Here is a 26,369-nt window from a genome sequence, read left to right as displayed (position 1 = left end):
CAATGAAACGGTCATTTTAGTAAGATTTCCACTTGGTGGTGAACAACCAACAGTCTCTCCTGGTTACTCTGGAAGGATTGAGTTTCCTGTGAAAAAATACTCTGTGAAATTGAAGAATCTACAAGAGACAGACAGGGGAGTTTATACTGCAAAAGTGCTATTGAATAAAGGAGACCGAACACTAGCTAAATACAACGTCATAGTTCAAGGTGAGTTTGTTGACATTTCAAACACTGATAGAAAGTTTCTGCTGCCATGTTTCTAAAATTCTTCACAGAAACTTTCCCTCCTCAGATCCAGTGTCTCCAGTTGAACTGACAGTGATCTCAGTGGACTCCAGAAGCTCAGAGTGTGACCTCACTGTGACCTGCAGAACACAGGACTCTCACATTAACAGCACTTTGAGATGTGACAACCAAACCTGCAGTCAGGAGGGAGGAGAGCAATCAGAGGTCACAACCTCTGGTGCTTCTCTCCGCATCTACCTGTCGAATGGCTCAATCATCTGTAACCATAGCAACCAGGTCAGCAGGACCAAGAACATTAAAATGAGGGAACATTTTTGCCTTCAACCTCATGGTAAGACTGAAAGACGGAACAACCTCCTGATAATAATGCACAGTTTGGAGTTAGGTTAAACTTAAAAGCATTTATTTTTTAAAGAAAACTTTTATATCTCCAAGTTAATAAGTTCTGAACATGATTAGACTGCAGGGGTGAAATACAAACTCAACTAGAAAGTACAGAAATGTTATTTAAAGGAACATTAAAGTGGCATTAGGCAGTGTACTTTTGGCATCATTGGGCAACAATTCCATAATAACCTTTCAGCATATTGTGATTAAAGTATTCTGAGAGATAACTAGACTTCTGCACCTCCTAATGGCTCTGTTTTCAGGCTTTCCAGGTCAACCATTCGCAAGGTCTGGTCAAACTAAGCAGCGCTGATCAAATATGAATCATTAATCTGCTAATCATACAACTAAACAGTACACTACAAGATGTTTCTGAAAACATTTGAGGAGAGAAATAGTCATTACAGTAACAGAATATTGATTCATATTAGCGCTGCCTAGTTTGACCGTTTGATCGGAGTTTGCGAGTGATTGACAGCTGCTCAGAGACGGCAAGGCTCCAGCTCAGCTCTGATTGGTTGTTTTCCTCCGGTCTGTGAAATCTTGCAGATGCCATTAGGAGCACCGGAGGACACAGAAGCACATGATTTTTTTTCAGATTACCTGTCTCATGCTCTACTGTCAGGATATAGTGGCCGTTTTATAAAAATATCATATTTGTTCCATTTCCTCTGCAGTTTTAATGACAATATTAATTCAATAACTCATTTAGATGTTTTACTGTATTTTATCATAGAATGTACTATTTGTCTCCATTACTGTATTATTAAGTACAGAACACATACTGTAGGACGGCCCATCAACATGATTGTTCAAATTAGCACAAAAAAACAGTTAAATTGAAGAGTGAAATAATAAAACAAAGACAACATGAAACTATAATGCTGTTTTACAATGCACAATGAAGTCTGTAAAACTCAACTGCACTTTGCAATGCATGAATTTTGAAATGTAGGAATTACAGTACTTGAGTAAACGGTAACACAGAATGTTATCCGAACTGATTTGTTCCTGTTGTGCTGTCGCGTCACAGTCTGGATGTGTTTTGTGTAATGAAATCACCTGTTTTGTTGTGTTGCAGGTCCAGAGAGTCCTCCTGCTGGTATCTCTGTGTGCCTGCTGAAGATAGTCGTGTTCTCTGCCGGTCTGATCATCATGGTGTCTGCTGTCATCACTGTTCACCTCATGGAGAAGCTCAAGAAGAACAAATAAACAAATATTTCTCTACCAGCTAATCTTACATTTATGTCACATTCTTTAGTTAAAGGTACCCTGTTTTCTTTGAATTGCTCGAGCCCTCATGGTACACATTCCTGCCACTGATCTTATGCTATTCCACTGATCCACAGTTGGTGGCAGTATTTGTAAAAATCAGCTTTGCAAATGTTTCATGAGGAAGGAAACTGATTCAACACGTTTATAAGGCTTCAAAGATACTAGCAATGCATTTTGGCAAGTAAGGAAACAAGAAAACTGCACAGGACACCTTTAATACAAATGCAGATTATTCTTGATTATCTATTGATTGTACCCAATAATCACTGTTCTCACTTTGTAAATAACATGTTTGTACAGAAATAACCACGTTAAAGATGTTTTTGGATGATAAAAAAACAACAAAAAATCAAATCTGTATGATCAAGACCAACAAAATACAAGAAATATCCTTGATGTAACACTGAATGTGGTCCTATTTACAGTATTATAAATGTTTATATGTAGGCTGCAATATGTTTCAATATTTGTTTAAACGTGTTAATCTTTGGGTGAAAGCAGTGGGCAAATCCAGATCTGAGAAGTGACGCCATTGTTGAAGTTCCTTAAACTTGTATTCTATCTAACAGCCAGCAGGGGGCGACTCCTCTGTTTGCAAAAAGAAGTCTGATTGTATAGAAGTCTATGAGAAAATGAGCCTACTTCTCACTTGATTTATTACCTCAGTAAACATTGTAAACATGAGTTTATGGTCTCAATCACTAGTTTCAAGTCTTCTTCGATACAGCATGATGTTCATTTAGTAAATTATGGTCCTATTTAGAGTCAAATACACCATAAAGCAGGGGATGCTTTAGGGCGGGGCTACCTCGTGATTGACAGGTCACTACCCCGGCGTTGTCCTGTCTGGGAGTTGTCCGTGTTTCCATCTTAGAACTTTAACTCTTTCACAGTGCGTTTTTAATTCACGAAAGTTAACCTTTTAGGTCGCCTGAAAATGTGTTATTCAGAGTTCGGTTGTACTAAGCTCCACCCTCTCATGTCACTTCTGGTTGCAAAAAAACAAGATGGTGACAGCCAAATACCAAGATGGCAACGGCCAAAATGTCGAACTCGAGGCTTCAAAACGGCAGTCCACAAACCAATGGCTGACTATACGTCCACTTGTATATACAGTATATGGGTGAAAGCAGTACATGCACCATTATTGGACACTTATTAAAGCCAGATACTCATCTTATATGTTCATGATTGTGTGAATTAGTAGAAGCCAAAAGTTCATGTGTCACTGACTTTGAATTCTGGTATTGTGAGTTTTTCAGCAGGGAATAGATCAGTGCTATTATTCTAGGATATACAGACTGAATGCATGACAAAATATGAATATAGAAAAATAAAACATTTAATGGCATTTTCAAGCTTGTTTCAGTACAATACTGTTGTGGTCCATATGCTCAGAAAAGCTACACATTTTGCGTAATATTTTCAGGTCTCAAATTTGATTTTCAGTTGAGCATTCCTATTATATCTTTAAAAACAAACTATACGTAAAAATCTCTTCAGAAGAAATAAGAACAAAACACATAAAATAAATAAATTCAAGTCCTTAGAAATAATGTACAACACTATTTATATCTTAACAGGAAATTAAATGTAATTCTGTTCACAACTGCACAAGAGACCTTCAAATGTTTCCACATTTTTAGTTCCGTAGAACAGCATCAGATTCTTTCTCTAGCTCAAATCGTGATGAAACAAAAAGCTACTTCTGAATGTGTGTGATGCTTAGAAACATTTCCTCATTGTTTTACAGCTGTTTCTATTGAAATGTTTGAAAAGTCTTTTCATTGCAGAGCAGGTCATATAAACTTATACATTAGCAGCTTTGACAACACTTAGTAAAACTGGAAATTGCAGTAAGCACAGTAGAATACAATTCCTGATTAAAGCTACAGTTGGTAACTTTGAGCAAACATGATAAAAAGGCAGCGCTGAAATGTGTTCAGAAACATCTTGTAGTGTACTGTTTAGCCATGTTGAAAACAGTCGAGCCAAAACCAAGCATCGCCCACCAGCCAGAGCAAACTTTAATTTTACAGTTAAACAGTACACTAAAACATCTGAAGAGAGAAATAGGCATGCCATTATGAGCACAGGAGGAAAGATTATTTGTTTCATGCACTATTTACAGGACATAGTGAAAATTTTATAAAAAATAACTTTTTCATCATATTTGTTCAAAATGACCAACTTTAGCTTTAATTGTTTAAGGGCCTGGCAGACTTTTCTACTGTAGCATACAGGCTCTCTGGCACAGACGTGTCTCTAGTCTTATTGGTCTCTAGGGGTCCAGGGTGAGGTCCTACCAAGCAGTAGGTGGAGGTTGGAGAAAGACCTGAAGCATCAGCTGTTGGACTCTGATCCAGAGGTTGGGCTGTAGTTCCGACCTGGAAAATATATCACATGCAATGTTTTTAGCAAAGGTTGTTTGCCATTTTTACTTTACACTTTATTATTAATTGTGCTATTTTTCTGTATTAACATGGGAAGTAATCTCACTACGATTAACAGCAGCTCATATAAATCTTTCAAATACTACAAACGTCTGTATCATGGACTACAAAAGTGTTAAGTCGTTTTTTTTCATAACATTACAATGAATTTGTATCTAAAATGCATGAAATTGCTATAAAACGTAGTTTTAGGCGTTTTTCACCAAGAGCAGAGTAAGGTGTGTAAAAGGATCCTTAGTTGAGTTCAAATTAATCTCTTGGCCGAGAGAGCTCAACAGACTGCAGCTTAAATACAAGCACGTAGAGAAAGCATCTACGCCACTTTGACAACACAGGAAGTACGTTGCATTTAGAAAAATACAGAAAATTAGAGGTTTTCTTCTTCTCTTGAATTGTTCCAAGGCTGAAATTGAGGTTTGCAAAACATTTAACACAAACGCAGACACCGAGTGCAGATTTCGCCTGAGAGTCTTCTGCTCACAGTATTCACTGTGATACGGAAGTGAATACAGAAGTGTAAAACCTTTGACTCAGTAGGAAGTCACGTCTAGCTGCGGGCGTGTGCAGAAAAAAGGAAGCAAAGGGAGAAGCTGTCTGAAACGCAGCTGTGATCGTGTAGATAGAGTATGTGCTTAAAAACCTGTGGCCTAATGTGCATGACATTGTTGCAGTGTTGTCTTTTTAGACACCAGTATGGGATTCGATATTTGCATGAAGAGTTTTGAGAACACAACACCTTTTTGAACATGCATTTGCTGTTTTGCAAAGTGGAGCATCAAAATGATGGAATAACTATAATAAAACACAAGCAAACAACACATACGCAGCGTAGAGAAACCTGGGCAGCAGGCTTTGATAGATGGATCGTGGTGCATCGGGTTCATCGGGTCCAGAGCATTACATTTGAGCACAAGAAAGCAACACAACCAGCGATGTGCACATGTAGCAGGTAGGACCGAGCAGTAGGACTTGGAACAGCAGATTGATGTAGAAGTTAGTGTAGCGAGGAGTCACAGGTCATATACAGCAAATAGACCATTTTGTCAGGAAAATGTATAGTGATTGGTGTGCATAGGGATAACCAATAGAAGCATGTGAGGCTCCAGTTTTTGATTGAGAAAACATAATAAACTTAATTTTCCACAAATCTGGTTTCAATTGTTAAATTGCTCTAAATCTGTAATTCTGTCCCTCAGTGTGTCTGGCAAATTTTGGGAGAGTGATGTTAAAAATAAAATTTGACGCTTACCTGCGGTATTTCATATACTGTATTTTCGATGCTCTCTCTCTTATCTGCAGGTCAGTTGTAAAAAAAAAAAATACATGTTGATTTGCTTTAATTTATTTTTCATTTTAGAGCTTTACCTTTTAACCGCATAAAATTTACATTACTTGAGCTGCAGCTACATTGAGGCCAGATTTATGGTGTGTCTAAATGACTCCATCTTCAAACAGCAGCACTTTTTAAAGCCTCTATGTGTAGGATTTGATATGTTGTGATGTTGGTGACTCCTGGAGGTTGTATCAAAAAATGTGCTTTGGCAGACAGCAATGCATGCAGATACTCCTGGGACCTGACCTGGGGATGAATGGGCTAAAGCATAAAGGCTGCACCAATTTTGAGGTTGGTTCATTTTTCTACCATGAAAAATCAATTCTGGTAATATATCACATAAAAGAAATCTACATATAGGGGCTTTAAATTACATAAACGTTTGCCACAACATTGACTATTGTAAATAATGATGAGTTGTGGATTTCCATCCATACTACTGTGTGAAGGATATAAGATAGTATTAATTATATAATTATTGTAATTGCATTACCGAATACACAGGAGGATTTATAAGTATGGCAGAGGATGGACTTTAGAACACTGAATTCCCGTGTACAGTAAACAGATGTAATCATATGTTAAAATTCATACTTGGACTTACAGTTTTTTTTCTTTCGATGATGAACAAACAGGCCTGACAGAACACCAGTTATGACAAAAACAATTGGAACAGCAACAGCAGTCACATTCACATTGCTGCCATCTTTTTTAGGATCTGTAAAGAAAAACAAAAGCCAGATTAGAAAAGTATGTCTGGTTTAAGTCATGCAACATAATTGAAAATGTGCCACTGTAGCATCACATCTTCCCAGCCTGTGCTTTTAACAGACTGTAGTTTTAATTATATAAATGTCTTGGTAACCTGCTCTGTGGTAAGAAATCATTTAATTTGTTCATTTAAAACTGTCAATAAACTAAAATGGAGGGTAATGTAATGCATTGCATTATGTAACCTGTATTGTGCCATTCCTTCAATAAAAAAATATATATTTTAAGGAACTGTCACAATTTAAATATACCAACATTCCAAAAGTCTGATAGATAAGGCTTATCATGTTTGGTTTTTACTAGGTTTCACTGAAATATACGTTAAATAAAAAAATATATTAATAAAAAAAAATCTATTTAGACTGATTTGAACTCAATTATATATCCCTCCTCCACACAAACAAGCGGTTTTATTTCCTGTTCACAGCAGTTTACAGTAAAAGAGGTCATCCTGAGACGACAAAAAGTTTTTTTTTAACCCCATGTTAAAACAACCCCTGCTTTTTCTATTTTGTTCCTCAAGGTCTTGGTGTCTTAATCTGGTATTTTGGAGGGATTATTGGTCATTTTTATCAATTCTCAAGTGGTGGTTAAATTTAGCACCAAATCTGTGTAACAAATGGTATCAACCCAAAAATTGCTGCAACAACTTATGAGACATAATAGAGCATGGGAATGGAAATCATATACTTGGATCAATAATTAATAATTAATAAATTCATGTTTATTTCTGATTAATGACTAGAACAACTTGACACACAGTGCTGAGCAGCATCTCAAATTCATTTTCAGGTTCCCAGCTTTCAGATGATGTACACCACTTCCATGTGCTGACCTGCTATCTCCCCCTAAAGACCCCCTAAAGACCCCCTAAAGATCCCATGTACCCCCCTTAAAAAGACAAAAACAGGTCTCAGAGGGTTAAATGGCTTTTAAAATGCCAAACCCAAAATGGTTGAACTCAATTAATGATCACCCGAGCAACTCTTCCTTGAGAAGTACTAAAATCCTACAGCCTACGCACCTCTGAAAACACAATGAAAAATGTAAACATGGATTTATCTTAACTTAATTTATTTACTTGGACGTATGAAAGTTTTCTTTAAAAAATAATTGCTTATAAGTCTTAATCTAACTCCAAACTGTGCATTATTTTCAGGAAGTTGTTCTGTCTTTCAGTCTTACCATCAGGTTGGAGGCAAACATGTTCAATTATTTTAATGTCCTCGGCCCTGCTGACCTGGTTGCTATGGTTACAGATGATTGAGCCATTCAGCAGGTAGACGTGGAGAGAAGCACCAGAGGTTGTGACCTCTGATTTCTCTCCTCCCTCCTGACTGCAGGTTTGGTTGTCACATCTCAAAGTGCTGTTAATGTGAGAGTCCTGTGTTCTGCAGGTCACAGTGAGGTTACACTCTGAGCTTCTGGAGTCCACTGAGATCACTGTCAGTTCAACTGGAGACACTGGACCTGAGGAGGGAAAGTTTCTGTGAAGAATTTTAGAAACATGGCAGCAGAAAATTGGTGTCTGAAATATTAAGAAACTCACCTTGAACTATGACGTTGTATTGAGCTAGTGTTCGGACTTCTTGATCCAATACCAGTCGTGCAGTATAAACTCCCCTGTCTGTCTCTTGTAGATTCTTTAATTTCACAGAGTATTTTTTCTCAGGAAACTCAATCCTTCCAGTGTAATTAGCAAAGACTGATGGTTCTCTATCAGGTCGAAATAATGCTAAAATGATCGTTTTATTGAAGTTCCACTCAACCAAAACAAAATCCTCAGGAACATCAGCATCAACATTCAGAAGCACATCTCCTCCCTTCCGCACAAACACAGGAGTCACAGCACTGGGCCCTGTAGAAACAGTAGACACATAATACAATAAAAATCACACAATATGTGGTTATTCGGTCAAAACTGAATGTTATTCCATCCCTATTATATTTCTTACACATTGGATCATCAGTTCAAGTACTTTCAGCTTATCATGGTTTATCAATGTTAGAAAATGTCTTTATAAATGCCTTACATCAGCTTTGTCTCATGACAGTTTGTCTCAGGATAGAGGAGTTTAACAGGTGAAACTAAGCCCACTTAGAGGAAGATGTTACTTTATTTTTCTTCTTAACATTACCGAGTATTTCCAGCCAGTCTCTTCTAAAAAGACAGAGGACTTTCTTTCACGTTGTTCCCCAGCTTGGAGGAGACAGACCGTGAGCGGATATTTCCACCGACTGCTTACTGAGGTCATTACGGAAGGAGTCAAGTTTATGTGTCTTGGAGAGACAGTGTACACCTTTTCAACATGTTGCTATAATGTATAATATGTGTATTATAATTATCTACTGTAAAGGTTAAAATATGTATGAATAGTTTTCAATGTGTGTCTGGATCCATATCTTCATCCAAATATGGATAATAAAAATATTGTTGATTGGCTGATGGCAATGATACTTTGTTGAGGAAATTGCCTGCCTACTGTTTCAGTATACAGTGTTAGGGCATTGTACAAGAATGAAGAATGCAAATTTTAGTAAAATGTACAGCTGTGTTTGACTTTTCTTATCCAGATTAACCAGAAGGAAGCAGACACTCCTATTGTTTTGTCACGCATGGGTAAGTGGTGGGGTAATAACTGACATAACTGTATATCTCAATAAAAGTTTTAGTTTCAGATTTTTAGTATCATTATTGAAATAATAGACAATGAGCACATCTCTGAGAATTGTGTATATTTCTCAATATTATCATCATTCAAAAGTTAGTTCCAATGAAACATAAAGTTTCTTATTGATGAAATAGTGCTACGGTACGACAACTTTGACTTTGTCAATGTCAATGTCAAACAATGTCAATCAACAACGGGTAATATAAACAAAATAAAGTTCTTACCTTGTGAAAGCAGCAGAGAGACGGCAAAGACAAGCACGACCCACGGCCTCATTCTGCAATGTGCTACATGAGGAAGTAGTAAGGCTATTTGTGAACCACGCTCAGTAACAATTTATCAGGAAATGTCTCTGGACTGGTTTTTGTTGTCACGATAGTTACAAATATTCCCATTCCTTTAAAAAAATTCTTCAATTCTTTGAGCAACACAAATGAAACCGGTATGTGTCCAAAGGGTTTTTAGTCAACTGTGGTTTTACATCCATGGCTCTCATATTTGACAATCGAGCTAAGATATGCCTTGTCACACAACTTCCGTCAGCTTCAACTGCTGCTTTGTCTACTGTAACCGCCTGTACAAGACATGAAACAAAATATGGCCTTTAATAACTCATAATCAGCTTTATTAAACCCCTTTTTTAGAGAGATGTGTCTCATTGGATCTCTCCACCTGATTAACATTCCAGAGCTTGATGTTAATTCAAGAAAATGTTACAAATACATACAATTTCCAACACATTCATATCCATCATACTCATCCTTGCTTCACATTTCCATCAGAACAGAATCATTATCAGTGACTTACAAGATTACTTTCACATTCTCAGCACTCACCTCAGGTGGTCCGCCTCATGTCCTTGTTGCCTAGGCTGAAAAATAAAAGGGGCTTCCATAAAATGTTCGTTGTTAGTTTGAAAATGTTAGTAACTCACATGGACGTACAGAAGGCTCCTACTTTACACAGAAAGGAGAGCTTCCTTGAGTATCCTACAGTAACATTTGTAACCCACAATAACCTGATGGCCTTTTGCATCCATGTAGCAGCTGTTTGTAATGAAACATTATCTCATTTGTAGCAGTCAGTTTGCTTAAAGCCACTGAGACAGAGAAACTGCAATTCCAATTAGCTTTGAAGAAAAGAAGCATCTGTATTAAAGGGGCAGTGTGTAGGATTTGGCAGTATCTAGCAATGAGGTTGCAGATTGCAACCAACTGAAGCCTCTCCCTTGTGCCAAGCGTGTAGATGAACTACGATGGCCGACGTGAAAACGAGAATGGCCCAATCTAGAGCCAGTAGTTGTAAGAGTAGCGTAGGTCATTTAGAGCAGAGACAGTACGTAGAGTGTGTACGTGTGAAGTGAGTGGTGAAGCAAGAGAGCGAGAGCGGCGGCGAGAGCGGCGGCGAGAGCGGCGGCGAGAGCGGCGGCGACAGCCGCAGCGAGTAACATTATCGACTACGGCCCAAGAAGGAAACGTCAACCGTTTTTGCTCTGTCCGTTCTGGGCTACTGTAAAAATATGGCGGTGCAACATGGCGGGCTCCGTGGAGAGGACCCACTCCCTATGTAGACATAAACGGCTCACTCTAAGCTAACAAAAACACAACGAGTCTTATTTGCAGGTGATTATACACTAAAGAAAACGTACTTATTAATATAATATTCCATTTCTGCCAATAGATCCCCCTAATTGTTACACACTGGTCCTTTAAAGTCTATAACTGCTTCAAATTCAGTGATATTCAATGTTTAAGTGCTTTTAGTAGTATCAAAAATCATATCTTCCTAAGGTAAGGCAGCTAATCCTGCTAAGGTGCAAATGTACATCATGTACTTACATAAAGTGCTAACGTTCTGTCAATAACAGCGATACATAACTGGAAAAAAAATGTATGCCCACATCATCAATAGACAGTATAGAGCACCTTTAACACAATATATTCAATCTGAAGTGTCTACATTCCAGTTGTAGTGCTACATTAGTTTAAGAAAGTGCTTTACCTATCATATGTTACAGCGCATTGCCATGTACAATACACATAACTGTCATCTGTGTCTTTAACGCGAGTACTTTCGTTTTACAACAGGAAATGTAAAAATATCATGAGAGTGTTGCGGTGGGGGTTTTTGTGAGCTTTATGAGAACTGGCTTAGCATTACTCATTGGAGTTTTTACAGAAATAAAAGCAAATGTCATGTCAGTCGTAGGAGTTTTATAAATTAATCAAACACATTTAGAGGAAGTATAGAAAGTTTACTCTGCCAGCCCCCCTATCACACTAACCTTACCACCCCCTGTACTCGTCCAACCTTGTCATTGGAAAAAAAAACACCCATACTGCAATTTGACATTTAGTAAGCGGAGGAGCACCCAAACAAGACAACTGGGGTTTCCATCGTCTCCACTGCTTGTTTAGTTTTGTTTTATATCTTTGTATTTATGTTTTTTTCTTTCTGTGTGAATAAATAATCCAACCTGTTATTTTCTTGGTTATAAAAGTGTATATGTGAGGTGCATGTGCACTCGCCACACAAAAATGTAAGTAGTAGCTGCAGTTAGGCAATGTGTTATGCCGTCATCTGAATACAGTCATACCAGCATGTATTATCCCAGCAAACGTATGACCAACTTGAAGTTGACCATACAGAAGTCCACAGTCTTCCATATTTCCTTTCTGCATCATCTGGAGCTACTGGGACCTAGATATCTTTCAGAAGATCAAAACAGTCTAAAAATCCGTCTCCCGAGCTGTTTTGATACGATGTTCATTGATTTGTTATTGACATTGTGTTCGGAAGTCTCCTGCGTGTTGCTCTCTATGAGACGCTCCCTTCTCAACCATTTCATCCGTTCACACGTTGCTGATGCGAACACTGAGAGGAGTGTCTCTGACCCGGCCTCGTTCCTCCCCTCTCTCCCTGTAGCTCTGCTCCAGACGGATCTTCTCTGGATCGGACACCTCAGGCACAGTCCCACCCCCGTTGCTCTGGTAAACATGCTGGGGGCTGGATGGTTTGAAGATGGGCGTGGTCTTAGTCTTGGCCACTTTGTCGAAGAAGGAGAAGTCCGCTACGTATTTGCCCGATGGGGAAAGGGAGACTACAGGCGGAAACTCATAGCCCCAGAGGATCTCATCCGGCAGGTAGGAGGTGCGGACCTGGCAGGTGGCGGAGGTCGGCTCAACTGTGGCACTCATGATCACCAGCAGCTCGAAGTCTGCCAACTCTGGATCTGTCCAGCCCCCACCTGGTGGAAGTAGAGGAGCAGAATTTGCTCGTAGTAATAATTACATTTTTCTGGAGGCGTTTTCATGTGTTTCATGCGGGAAGAAATTCTTTGTAAGATATGTCAACATTTCACAGGAGTCACAGGACTCTGACTCTAAAATTAAACGTTTCCCAACTTTTAGTTTGGCCCACACATCGCTGCAGAATCAAACGGTCGCAGCTCGCTAAGCTTGGGAGTGAGCCCGCAACTTTCCATAGACATTGCATGGCAGCTCGCCGCAGGCCGCACTTCACCACTGCTCTCGTGTGAATTAAGCGTTACAGAGAGGTGTAAAAAGAAGAGGCACAAAAACTTAAAGGCACATTGTGGCATTTTTTACCACTAGTAGTGCTATAGAGTATAATGTTGTTATGAGCGGGTTGTTTGTATCTTGTGAATGAGGATGCACATGTACAGTATGCACACGCAGGTGATGCAAACCTGCCAATGGCTTCCCATTATTGCACTGATGAACTGTTTATGGAGGTAGTGCGCCAAGAAATATCGATTGTTTCAACAGAATTGCATTGCTAGGCAACAGCTTGGGTCTATGTTTACTTCTTGTGCAACAGCAAATAAACTGGGACACAACTGTGAAATGGTCTAAAGCAATGCACCATCAAAAGGAGGGGAAGACGTCTGATGGCTAATAAAAAAATGGGCAAGAATGGTAACGAAATAAGGAAACAAGAAAGAGCACCTAGAGAAGGGAATAGAGGAACAAAGGTTGGAAGGTAAAACGATACACACACACTGTAATTACCCACATTCATTTCAGAAAGGTATTATCACAAATGGAAATCCTCTCAGCTTGCTTATCAAGCATGTAGTTCACACCATCTGAGCTCACCAACCACTAAAAACAGGAAGTTTATGTCTGGTATACAGCTTACCTTCTTGCCACACGATTTCTCAGTAAAAAACTCCTTCTACTTCAGATTTCATTACTAAGAATCTAAAATTTCTATGCCGAAACATTGCCGTAGCTAGCAGAAAGCAGGTTTATATTAGTTACCCTTCATCCTTGTTGCCGTTTGATGGCCACCCAGAAATACAGGAGGGCTGTGTATCTCATTTTGAATGACCAAAATGCATGCCTGCCACCCCCCCTTCTCCATCTCCTAGTAGCAGAGAGAGTGCAGGGGCAGAGGGGTTGTTTAGTTTAATATGATTGTCCAGTCTGCCTCACTCACTGTTCCTTTATGAGGTTTGTGCAAGTTAGAATCTGTGGCCCAGACCAGTGTTCTGAAATATCAGTAGCCTAACTGTGCTGTATATAGACTGCTGCAGGTATGACGTATACTTTTGTAGGCCAACCAGGAAGTTAGCATCGCCCTGGTTACCTCAGTGAAAAGCCAATGGGATTTTGCCACTATATTTTGAATTACTGCAGAAAATAAGCTCTGAAGCAAACAAATATTTATGATACTCACACATTTTGTTCCACAAGATAATCTTCACAAATGAACACCACTTTTATGATTTTTGAAGCGTAATATGCAATCACAGAAGTAAAAAGCTAAGGTTAGGCTATAAACAAACTACACCACGGTCGCATGACTTCACGTCACCACCACTAAGGTAAAGACAGAGTAATGTTCGACGTGATGACGTTTTGTAGTCTCATTAGCCACTTGTTAGCAACCGCCTTTTTAAAGACACATAAAAGCTTCAAAATTCACAATGTATTTTATGTCGTAGAACAAAATGTTAAAATCTCTTCAGCTTGTGTTAACCACAGACCTTATTTAAGGCATCTAACCAAAATCCCATTCAAAAAACCCATTGACGAGGGAACCGGAAGTGTTTCCGGGTTTTAGGAATCATTCCTGCACCACTCTATTGATAAATCAATGGCGCTATGTCTGTGGTGCTGAAGTAGCAGACGGATAATTGCCTAAACCCGTCGCCTCTGTTAAAAATTACCACCACCCACCAAATCTCCTCTCTCCATCATCTCACCATCCCACCATCAAACTTACCCTTGGCAGCCCAGGCTCGCAGCGGGCTGTTGTCATCGATGATATGGTAGAAGGTGAGGGGCAGGATGAGGAAGGGGCTGTCACTGGACATGTCCACTTGGAACGGCACATTCCTCTGGTCCAGACGAACAGTCTCGCCTTCCTTGGTCAGAGAGGTCTGGAGCAGTTTTCCACTCACCTGGGGGAAAGGAGGGATTAGGTGCACAAGTTGGGTCACAGTTTGACAAATTGCACATAACGTCTATACAGAACTGGGAGAATTTGCAGAAATGTTTGAAATATCTGATAATCTATACTCTCTCTCACACACTTACCTGACACCCAATCAGGAGACTCTTGCGCATGTTGGCTACCCTGATCATCAAGCAGGGTCGTCCTTCGTGGGTCGACACCACAGCATGCTGGCTAAACTTCACTGTCTCACCACGTTTCTTCGGCCGAGCAACCTGAGCAGAGAAAGCTCAATCAGGTCTGGTTTCAGTCTGATAATCCTTGATAAGACTCATATAAGAGTCTCACACTCAACATAGGGACAGATGAATGCACAGTGCAAGGAATTGCATGCAGTTGTGCTTCAAAAGTAGGAGAGCACACATCATGTATCTATGTGGATCTACTGTATGTATGAAGAGATTATCTCTTTTCACTGTATCTCTCTTTGCAGCTGGATGTTTTATGAATTGGATACCTTGGCCAGGAAGGTACCAGTGATGAAGATCTCCATCAGCATGGTGATGACGAGCTGGACGATGAGGAGGATGATGGCAGCTGGACATTCCTCTGTGATGCAGCGGAAACCATAACCAATGGTTGTCTGGGTCTCCAGGGAGAAGAGGAAAGCCCCTGTCAAGGTCTGCATCTGCATCACACAGGGTGTGTGGTTTGACGGAGGGTCGAACTCTGGAGGGACATGGTTGAAAAGGCAAAAAAAAGTTCATTTAAGATGTCTTATGTTACCATAACAGATACATTTGTGTGCTATTGTCTTTTTTATTTTACTTCTGTACACTTTGTTATGGGGTGATGGTCGTTGTAATCTCTCAAAAACAAAATATTTCCAGGGCAGAATATAATAAGTGTCTACCTTGAAAATATACTATTGATATGCAACATTACACAGGACTTTATATCACTTTTATACAACACTCAGTTGAGAGAACGTTGAGTGACATTAAAGGAAGTGGGGGAGAGCAGGTGTCTTATTGAAGATATGAAATCATTTCCTGCCAGCACTAATGTTTAATTTTATCAGGGTTAGTTTTAGCTGAAGATGTTGTGCAGGAAATACAATAAACGCCAACATCTTCATGTCTATACAGCACTGCTAGAAATAACGCTCACCACCAATGAAAGTGTATACATGGGTGTAGAGATGTTTGCTTTAAGACAGCCATTTCACTGTTTCCAGTCAACCCTGTAAGACTTGTACGACACTCTACACCATCACACCACGCTATTAGTTGTCAAATTCTCACTTATAGTCAACGGTGTTCACTTTTTTTTTGGTGTGAACTATGCTGGAGGTGTTTATTTGACTTTCTTATGCCACATTGTCTAAATTCACATGAACAGAGGTTTGTAAAGAAGTCATCAGGCAAAAGATTTTGGCTTTATCAGGACTGTGTGGGCCTGGTTTGATCAGATTAGACTGACAGTGATCAACCTACCTACCAACTGTCATCAGAGTCTGATTCAAATGTTGCTAAATCCTGATTGGTGAATGGAAGTACGTGACATCATCTTTTTGTAATTGCGCCCCTGTCTGACTCAGTTAAAGGGTCTATTCAGCCACATTTTTACTGAAACTGATGCAAATGTTTAGTTTTTATTGCTGAGGTTTTGAGATATCATTGAGGTTTCTGTTTTGACCCCAGTACGGTGAGGGTTTATGCTGCTCAAAGCATTAAAAACTCAAACATTTTAAAAACTCAAAAGGCAATTGCAAAAACACTGTGATGGTGATTCCAACTCATTCTCACTCCCAACTCGTCAAATACCGCCGCTTGGTCAGTGCCCCCCGGCATCTGAGACCGACACACGGGGGTACCCCTCTTGCGTTACTTTTGGACGAACCAGTCATGGCGTGTAAATATATGCTCGTTACATGCATAGTGTCCTTTCAAAATAAAGTTCCGTTTCACAGGAAATTAGGTTTAGGCAACACAACCACTTAGGTAGGGTTGGGAAACGTCATGGTTGACTTTAACTTCACGGACTAGCACCTTACGTGACTGACAATACTGACGAGTCACGTGACTAACGACTGACTGTTACTTTAATTGTCACACGGGACACAAACACCGGTCTCCTGGTTGAGAATCTTGTGTTTGTTTGACCCATCCACCTCACCTCCCACCCACCCTGAATGGACTCTCATGCTATTATTACTACGTCACCTGCTCCGACCGTCAAATAACGCCGTTTGTGGGTAATCATTGAAGTTAGTTGAAAGCCCGGTTCGTCACATACTGTTGCTAAAGGGTGCCTCCGTGCGTCGGTTTCCGATGCCGAGGGGCACCGACCAAACGGCGGTATTTGACGAGTTGGGAGTGAGAATGGGTTGGTGATCAGGGATAATGCTTGCTGTAGGTTTTCATTGGAACTCCTTTCTACTGAAGACATAGGTCCAATGGTTCACAGCGAGGTCTGTGGATCATCTAGAGCGACCCCAACATGTTATTCTGGAGATACACATTAAACTACCTGTTAACCTACAGTATGACCTGTAAACCGACGACCCCCCCCCCCACTCTCACCAAGTAGGTCTCCATGCACCAGTGCCATCAGATACCACAGCACCCCGAACAGGAACCAGGTCCCCGCAAACGTGGCCGTGAACAGGAATAACTTGTAGCGCCACTGCATGTCCAGAAATGTTGTCCAGAGGTCACGCATGTATAGAGCACTCCGCCCGCTGACGTGCTCGATGCGCACGTTGCTACGGCCATCTTTGGACAGGACACGCCTCCTCTTCCTCAGAGTCCCGCCCCCGCCAGATACGCCACCTCCCAGTAAAGGCTTTAAAACATCTGTCTGTGTCTGGGAGTGGCACACCTTCTGAGGGGAGGAGCTGCGAGAGGAAGGGGGTGTGGCGGATGTCATCTGGTGAATAACAAAGAAAGAGAGTTAAAAAGAGTTAAATTGTTTCTCTGATTAACTTGTTAACTGGTCAGTGCTGTTAATAGGGTCATTTGAGATTAGTTTGGGGTGGACTGGGAGGTCTTAGTTTACTGAAAGAGGTTGGGAGGATTGATTAACATCTCTTTAATATCTTACAGTATTCACAACATAAGCAGCTCAAAATCTGATAAAGATTGACTTCCTGTTGCATGTGGGGAAATATAGAAACTGCCCATGATGACAGTTACTTTTGGTAACTTCCCCTGCAGCCACCTGCTCTCATTCTCACGGGGAATTCATCTCAAGTGAGCCTCATAATACTTGAAACCAAACCTGCAACTAGCAGACAAGTTAACATCAAACTGTTACTTTGAATTATAAAGCAGGAGACTACAGATTTTATCAGCAAAACAAGTCAAAACAAAACTGAAAGGCCCAGCACACTCATGCAAGTGTTTTTAAAATTTGGTGGAACTGTACTGGGAGTTTTCTAAGATCACCACATTGCCAAGCATCAATTATACTGTATACTTAAATGCAGAGGAGTGGACTCCAATCTCATCAATTGGACCCGAGCCACACATACGATTGCTTCAGACTCGATTTGGAAGAATCTAAAGAGACATGCTAAAAAGTATTTTCCCTGAGAATGGGGAGTAGATTTTGCAAAGTATTTCCTGTGTATTCAACCCTAGTACACAACAGTTCGTATGATATCTTACGAAAAGTTATTGTCATTTTTTGTGCGTTCTCCTACGAATGTCCAGCAACACAAGCGATCAGAGCGCCTGTACAACCCCCTAAAATGCAGTACCAGTTTAGGCAACAAAATGACTTTGTTAGGGTTAGGAAAAGTCTGTGGTTATTTCGACAACGCTAACAGCTGTTAGAGGAAGAAGATGCATTACCTTGTTGGTTTCAACACCTTAAGCTGTTTCCTTGCTGTGCAACACAAATGTGAAGCAACTGCCGCTTGTATGAACCACTGTTTCTTTAGAATATGCAGCTAATGACAAGGCTTGTTTTTTTCTTTTTCGGGTATGTTATAGACTAGTATTCACGTAATTTGATTAAGTAGGTTGGAGGCAAGAGAGATTTATAAAAATAAAAAGAGAGGCTGTAGAGCCTTATAGTACATTTTCCTGCCAGTTTCTCAGAGCCACGTTGTACACTGTGAATCACCCGTTTGCAAACCAAACCACACAAGATGAGAGAGCAGTCATAGTGAAACACTGAGGTGAGACAAGAAAAGAAATGGTATGAGTCTGACCTGAATGATATGCGTGGCTTATTGTCTGTTCAAATATATCATTGAAGAAGTTTAAAAGAATTGAAAAGGTTTTTAGCCACTAGTAGACAGCTGGTCAGGCCACCATGTTGCTCCAGTCAAATATCTTGACAACTATTAGATGGATTGCCATGAAATTTTGTACAGACATTTATGGTCCCCAGATGCTGAATCCTAATGACTTCAGTGATCCCCTCATTTTTCCTCTAGCGCCATCTTCAGGTTGAAAGTTAAATTTGACTAATATTTATACTTTGTTAAATACAACATTCCCATCAGCCTCAGCTGTACTTTGTTTTTAGTGCTAATTAGCAAATGTTAGCTTGCTGACAGGTTGAATTAAGATGGTGAACTTGGTCAACATTACAACCTGCTAAACATCTGCCATCGTCACTGTGAGCCTGTTAGCATGACAACCACTAGCATCTTTGCATTTCTTTGACTTTAATGGTTAAAGGGGACCTGTTATGTTTTTGGTTTTTTTCCCTTTCCCTTTGTTATATAGATTTTTGTGCATGTAAAAGGTCTGCAAAGTTACAAAGTCCACGCCAAAGGGAGTTACTCTCCCCCACAGAAACACTGCTCCTGAACTGCCTGAAACGCCTCGTTGAAATCCCGCCTTTTCTTCTGTAACGCGATGATGTCACCAAGTAACACACTTTGCCTAGCAGCTAGTTTTGCACACCCTCAAACAAAGCTAGTTAGAGCAGAGCTGGAGCTGGAGCGGAGTCCGAAGAGTTTGGTTCAGTTGACCAATCACAACAGAGTGGGACCGCTGACCAATCAGAGCAGACTGGGCTTTTCAGACAGAGGGTGAAAAGAGGTACTGCAGCACAGCCAGTATGACAAAAATAAAGCATTTTTTGAATATTAAAGCATGTAGAAACCCCAAATACAAGTATGCACCTGAAAATAAGCATAATAGGGCCTTAAATTAATTAATTAAACAATAACATTGCACCCAAACTTGTATTCAACTTACAATTAGTTTTTTTTACAATTACAGCCACTCACATCTGCGTGTCTGCAGATTATTGTTAGGTGTCGATTACAACACAAAAAAGTACTTGATGAGAACTTTGAGAAGTGTGAACACCCGCAAAAAACAGTTCCTGTTCAGCTGATATCTTTGCGATCTTTAATGCCATATTTGGACAGACAGGGGAACTTCTATTACAAGCAGAAATCATTTGATAAGATGGACATTTTTGAAGCGCATTTGTGATATCTACAGGGCTGATTCTGAGCTCCAAACCTCATGTATTATTGTGTTAATGTTGGGAAAATTAACCGCAAATATTCCCACAGTAACATGTGTGTTTTTAAAGCTTTACACCGTGTGATGTTTGCATGAATGTGTGCCCTTGTCAGGACATTCAGATGCAGCCCAGCCCTGTCACACACAAACAGACAGTTACTGTATCCCGAAAACATCTGACACACTCACTTACGTCCAACAAATCATGTCGGCCAGTGGAGCAAGGATAACCCACATGAGAGGACGATAAGGAAGAGGAAAGAGAAAAGAAGAGAATTAGGACGAAGTTGTACTGCATTGACCCAACAAACCCTCCTCACAGAGTCTCATTTGTCAGCTGGAGGAGAGGAGACACTTGAATGAATCAATTAAGGTAAAACATCTTTGTCCAAAAGTTTATCTAGATAACGTTTTTTTCAAGGCTTTACTATTGATTCTAACCAGAGAGGCCTTTAATGGACAAAGAGTGAACTTCTGACAGGTAACTGGAGACGGCGGTAAGAGTTTGGTAGGAAAAGGGCCAAAGATTGGCTTCCTGGATGCCCGGATCAAGACTTTGTTTCAGCCGGACACAGGGGTCCTTTTGCAATCTTTCTCTCAGGTGTTTTTTGCTGCTTTATACTCTGGATCCTCCGAAGTCTCTCTGTTTCTCGCACACACTTTAATGCAGAACATACAATTCCAACAGATAAACAAGTTGTTAAGAATGCACTATATGGACAAAAGTATATGGACACCCTGACATTACACTTATATGTGATTGCTGAATATCTTATTCCAGCCTCCTCTCTACTGGTTTCAGGCTTTGCGCCGGCTCAGATTCTTTACTCAATGTGCAAGTACCACTAGAATAATGTAAAAAAAAAAAAACTTCCATTATAAGCAAAAGTTCCGCATTCAAAATCTTACCTAAGTAAAAGTACAAAATTATAATCAGTTAAATGTACAGTACTTAAAGGACCAGTGTGTAACATTTGGGAGGATTTATTGGCAGAAATGGAATATAATATTAATAAGTACGTTTTTTTTAGTGTATACTCACCTGATAATAAGAATCGTTGTGTTTTTTTCGTTACCTAAGAATGAGCCATTTATATCTACATAGGGAGCGGGTCCTCTTCACGGAGCCGGCCACCATGTTTCTACAGTAGCCCAGAACGGACAAACCAAACTCTGTTAACTTTTCCTGCTTGGGCCGGATTCGATTACGTTTCTCGCTACCGTCGCCGCCGCTCTCTCTCTTGCTTCACCACTCACTTCCCACATCCACACACTCTACGCACTGGCTCTGCTCCAACTGGCTCTAGAGAGGGCTATTTGCATTTTCGGGTCGGCCACCGTAGCTCTCCAACACTCTTAGCACACGGGAGAAGCTTCAATTTCTTGCAATCTCCTCGCCTCACCGCTAGACACCGCAGATCCCACATACTGGACCGTTAAAGTATCAACGTACTTCTGCAGAAAAAATGTCCCCCGTTATTGATTTATATGTCGGATATGTCAACAAAACAAGGAGAAGCTCTGATTACGACACACACATTCTCTGCTCAGGTAGACATTTCTCCTCTATATCTTTACATAGACAATAGTTATTTGCTGCTATATATATTTTATTGAGCACCTTTAAGTAGCAGTATAGTCCAGTGAGATAGTGAATGGATTGGGAAAAAAGAAAAAACAAAGTACAGCTGCACAAATTTATATAATTTTTTGGGACTTTTCTCTAATCTTTGTTTTATTTGTGAAATATTGGATAATTTCTTTTGGCTTAAGAAAATATTTAAATGAAAACACCTCAGAAGTTTGAGAAGGGGAAATCTGTCTTTGGTGAGACGCCTCTAATAACTCATAAGCATCTGAAATGTGACAAGGGGTCCCAACAAGACGCTGCTTTTTTGTCACAAGTAAATATACTTTAAATAAAAAAAATAAAAAAAAACTTAAACTTAAACTTAAATACTTTCCACCATTAAGGCACACACATTTCAGTTCATCCCAAAGGTGTCGGATGGGGTTGAGATCAATGATCTTTGCAGACCACTCAAAGCAAACTTTTCTTTATGGACCTCGTTTATGCATAAAGGTAAAAACATTATTCAGATGTCCTTATTTGGTTAAAAACAACTCAACGCAAACTATGAAAAACAGCCCTGGACCAAAGACACCAGTGTCCATATACTTGTGGCCATACAGTGTAGATCAAAGTAGCTTTTCTATGCAATGCTGAGCATGGATTACATAACCAATCAGCTTTAATTACATCACACTTTTGTGTTTACACGAGGGTGAGCCCCTCAGAAGCTTCATTCTTTCAACTCGGCATCACGTCGCCTTCTCACCCAATCTTCTCCTGACACTCCAACACACTCACATGTCCCAGCGATCACATAACTAAAAGAGCAAATGGGAGTAAACGATAGTGAAAAGAGGGAAATATTTTTGACCAACCTCTCCAGTAGGATGTATTCCATCTCCATGGCAACGCGACAACTTTTACTGTACTGCCCTGCCTCACTGAACCGAGTCCAAAAACTGAATCAAAACTTTTTCTTTTGCCAAACAAAGGGGCGCTGAATGTTTTCCTGATCTCCCTCTCTCTTTCTCTACTTTCCTCTTTCTCTCTCCTTCCTTCTCTCTCTCTCTTCTGTGTACACAGGAATGCTTTGTTAGGAGCTGAGATAAAAGAAACAAAAGCTACCATTGACAAAAACGACTCTGTGCCCATCCATGTGTGTGTATGTATGTGTGTGTGTGTGATTATGTGAGAGTGGGATTGCAATCGCATGTGTATTTCTGCGTATATGTGTGTGACTGTAGGCGTACATGTGTGATTTTGTACTCATGTATGTGTGTTTGTGTGCAATTATTTGAAAAAGCAATTATATGTGTGTGAGATGAGTGAAAGGAAAAACGAGAGAACGGAAGAGAGGAAGAGAGAGAGAAAGAGATCTGTGACAAAAGGCCCTCGTTAGTATTCTGGAGTGAGAGTAATCCCCCTTCATCTCTCCCTCTCTCTCTCCCCCTCACACACACACACTTTTTCTTTCTCTCCCCCCTCAGTTTGTTTCACTTCCATCTCTTTCTTCCCTTCTTTTACTTCAAATAATTTCATTTTATTAACAGAATCGCACGAGGCACCAAAATTAGATGGGACTTGTTAGAAAAGAAAGACTAATTTCCCAATCTCTGTCACTTAATGTGTAAACATTTGTTAAACAGAAAATTACTCCTTTGTGCTCTTCATCTCCTTGTTTCCCTCTGAGGATGTAGTGAAGGTAAACTTGACTTGCCAACAAAATTTCAAAGAAATTAATAAAAGTTAAGAAAGTACAGGGTTCATAAGGAAGCATAATTCACACCTTGATTGATTTATTGATTTAATCTGAAGACACTAACTCTGCACACAATCATTGGGGATAAAAACAGAATTAAGCCCAATGAGTTATTTCCATTGTGCTCCTCCGGCATCTCAGAAATACAATTTTTTGTTTATTTTTGGTCATAGTTTCCCACTTTTTGACTCATACTATATTGCAGCAAACCACACAATGAGAGCGCTAAACTGAGCACTATATAAATGTCAGCGCTAACTAACCATTGACCTCATTTGACTCGTGTTGTGAACTGATTTCAACTCAAATTTCCATTTTTAATTAATAACTTTTAAAGCTTTATTCTCTTTTATTTGCTGCATTTGGAGAATAAATATTGTAAGTGTATTTCACAACTACGGATTAAAAAATAACAGACGGTATTTGTGAAATCTGATGCTCTGATTGGATGTGAACAACTGATAAGATATTTTAGTTTTCATCTCTGATGTGCAAATAACATCTGAGGAATATTAAGAGGACAGCTTCAAACTCGCCACAGTTCCTAATGCGGCTGTAAATAAACAGGTAAACTATGAGCTTTGAACTGTGAACAAGTCAGTGGTCATCATCAGGAAAACAACCAGTATCTGTTTTTATCATTACCTAAATTTCATGTAGTTTGCATCATTTTGATGCTACTTACTGTCATGTAATTAGCTTTATTAGCTTTTTAGAGATTTTGATCAGCCTATAAAAATTAACTTTATCCCTCCACAGTTAAGAGTTGGTCAGTTCTGAGTAATGTGGCCTCTGTGAACTTATAAGTGATTTCACATTAAATCAAAACTCAAACATTTGGCCAAATTAGAAATTAGAAATTCCTATTTTTAAGATAATTTTATAAAATATTTTGCCATTGTTTCCTATTTTTTACCAGTGAAATATTGCAATTATCAGTGGAAATAATGAAAAATAAATACATATTAGTTAATAAAAAAATAACATGAATTAACAAACCAGTGAATGTAGTAAATCTGTACTACAATGTGCACATTTCCTACCTGGAAGAGTCATTATCCAGGTAGGAACAAAGAAATTCACCCTAACTGTATAAGAAAGATTCTTTTCTTTTTATTTAAGAAACAAATATATTTTGTTGCCATGCAAAATTCTTTATTTATTTCTTAAATATGTTCATTGTTCTCTCGGTGAAATTCATTTGCTTACCTTTACAGCTGGGATTGCAATCTAATTGACCCGTGCAGAGAGGCGTTAGGAGCCCGGAGCCTCAGCGTTTCGTCCACATGTCTGCTTTGTTGTCATACGCACGCTCACACGACACAACTGGGAGTGTAATTCTGCAGGAGGAGTAACTTCAGCAGCCTGCGTCCCACGACACTGAGGAGTATTTATTGAGACAGTCATTGGATCGTTGGGCTCCTGTTTCTGACCCAAAGCCCGGTCTCACTGCTCGCAAATTCTTCCCAAAGAGACAGAACTTGGCTTTATAAGAGGCATCTCTCTCTCTCTTTTACTCTTTGCTCTGTCTCTCTCTCCCTGAATTCCTGGTTGTGTCCTCCTCACGTCTGTGTAATTGCTGTAATAATTGATCGCCACTCCCCCCCAGTCTCAATTCGGGATCAGAATAACACAAGGGACCACAAATGTATTATACTGTGCTCTGGAAAAGTGGGCTGAAAGAATTCAAAATACAACTTATTTTTCAATCTTGTTTTGTTGTATTTGTTGTTGCGTCACTCTCTCACCTCCCAACTAAATGCACAATGTCCAAAGATGTGCACAGAAACACAAGCACATACACACAGATAGATGCACATGTTTGGGGCCTCACATGCACATTCTCCACAAATGCACTCTGGCACACGTGCACACGCCAAAAACAAACGGCCCCAATAGACCACCCCCTGCAGCACACACACACACACACGCACACACACACACACACACACACACACACACACACAGAGAAACACACAGAAACACACAGAAACACTCTTTTAGGGGCACCACAGAGCCCCCTATTCATAACTTCTATGCCCAGCGTTTGCTGTGTCCAAGAGCGTCTGTACGGAGCGTCCTGTTAAGCTCAAACACATAAAGAGGGACGTCCGTGAGGTGAATACGGACCCTAATTCTGCCTCAGGAGAGGGTGACAAAGCATTATTTAATTAAAAGAGGGAGCGGTGGAGGGAGCTGATGAGGACCGTTGGTCAAATAGGCTGAAGAGTCTGATGCAAAGTTCAGGAAATGTGTTTTTTTAATATTTTGTGGTATTTTTGTGTTGTTAAATAGCCATGTACCTATGGAAGCGATTATGTAACAGAACAGTATCCTTGGAGCTGGATTAGTGAGCAGGCCTACTGGGTACAGGCCCAGGGGCCCCCCTGGCCTTCATCTACAAAATGTCACTCAAAGAGACACGTAACAACCAGGAAAAGACTCAAAATTACTACAAAGAGACACAAAACAACTACAAAGAGATGGAAAACAGCTGCAAAGAGACACAAAGAGACTCACCATGATATGAAAAGAAAAAGAGACACAAAGTGACCACAAAGAGACTCAAAATGTCTACAAAAAGACTCATAGCAACTGAGACTCAAAATGACCACAAAGACACTACAAATGACCACAAAGAGACACAAAATGACCACAAAGACACTAAAAATGACCACAAAGACACTAAAATTACCACAAAGATACTTAAAATGACTACAAAGAGACTCATAGCAACTTTAAAGAAACTCAAAATGACCAAAAAGAAACTAAAAATTACTACAAAGATAGACATAGCAAACACAAAGAGAGTCAAAATCACAGAGAGATGCGTAATGACTACAAAGAGACACAAAACAACACCAAAAAGAGGCTTATCAACTATAAAGTCTGTGTGTAGGAGAGGTGGAGGGGCCTTTTGCATGTCTGTGTCCAGGGGCCCACTGTCTCATATTCTGCCCATGAGAGTGGTTGTGTGTCATT

General features: G+C 39.9%; 3 protein-coding genes across 9 annotated transcripts in view; 1 reads left to right on the top strand and 2 right to left on the bottom strand.

Moving 5' to 3' along the window:
• LOC141777658 (uncharacterized) overlaps positions 1–1,976 on the top strand; it is a 118,266-nt gene extending 116,290 nt beyond the window's left edge. The window contains exons 3-4 of one of the 2 annotated variants that reach the window (XM_074652125.1): positions 295–579; positions 1,717–1,974. In XM_074652125.1, coding sequence (XP_074508226.1) covers positions 295–579; positions 1,717–1,847 — 416 coding nt within the window. In that variant the 3' untranslated portion in view covers positions 1,848–1,974. Of the gene's footprint in view, positions 1–294; positions 580–1,716 lie in introns of both variants that reach the window. The other variant, XM_074652126.1, reaches the window with a different exon arrangement.
• The window catches only part of LOC141777653 (SLAM family member 9-like), a 42,644-nt gene extending 33,153 nt beyond the window's left edge, over positions 1–9,491 (bottom strand). The window contains exons 1-6 of one of the 3 annotated variants that reach the window (XM_074652115.1): positions 9,364–9,491; positions 8,017–8,325; positions 7,653–7,937; positions 6,301–6,414; positions 5,613–5,656; positions 4,017–4,297 (exon numbers count right to left, since the gene is read on the bottom strand). In XM_074652115.1, the coding sequence (XP_074508216.1) occupies positions 4,109–4,297; positions 5,613–5,656; positions 6,301–6,414; positions 7,653–7,937; positions 8,017–8,325; positions 9,364–9,415 (993 nt within the window). In that variant the 5' untranslated portion in view covers positions 9,416–9,491 and the 3' untranslated portion in view covers positions 4,017–4,108. Of the gene's footprint in view, positions 1–4,016; positions 4,298–5,612; positions 5,657–6,300; positions 6,415–7,652; positions 7,938–8,016; positions 8,326–9,363 lie in introns of those variants that run through there. The other 2 variants (XM_074652116.1, XM_074652114.1) reach the window with 2 other exon arrangements.
• A 246-nt stretch (positions 9,492–9,737) lies between these two features.
• LOC141777647 (ATP-sensitive inward rectifier potassium channel 10-like) lies at positions 9,738–24,933 on the bottom strand. 4 transcript variants are annotated; one of them, XM_074652100.1, is made up of 6 exons: positions 24,597–24,930; positions 17,146–17,491; positions 15,078–15,289; positions 14,704–14,835; positions 14,390–14,567; positions 9,738–12,386 (listed from the first exon to the last, which is right to left on the bottom strand). In XM_074652100.1, exons 2-6 carry the CDS (start codon positions 17,489–17,491, stop codon positions 11,992–11,994), a joined length of 1,263 nt encoding a protein of 420 aa, XP_074508201.1. In that variant the 5' UTR covers positions 24,597–24,930; the 3' UTR covers positions 9,738–11,991. The 4 variants fall into 4 exon arrangements, with proteins under 4 accessions (XP_074508201.1, XP_074508203.1, XP_074508204.1 ...); XM_074652102.1 differs by lacking the exon at positions 24,597–24,930 and adding an exon at positions 22,504–22,661 and having other exon boundaries at positions 17,146–17,459; XM_074652103.1 differs by having other exon boundaries at positions 11,413–12,386; positions 17,146–17,459; positions 24,597–24,933.
• Positions 24,934–26,369: the final 1,436 nt, after the last annotated feature.

Source organism: Sebastes fasciatus, chromosome 11 (assembly GCF_043250625.1).
Source record: "Sebastes fasciatus isolate fSebFas1 chromosome 11, fSebFas1.pri, whole genome shotgun sequence".
Taxonomy (NCBI): domain Eukaryota; kingdom Metazoa; phylum Chordata; class Actinopteri; order Perciformes; family Sebastidae; genus Sebastes; species Sebastes fasciatus.
This window is presented reverse-complemented; position numbering and strand designations above follow the sequence as displayed.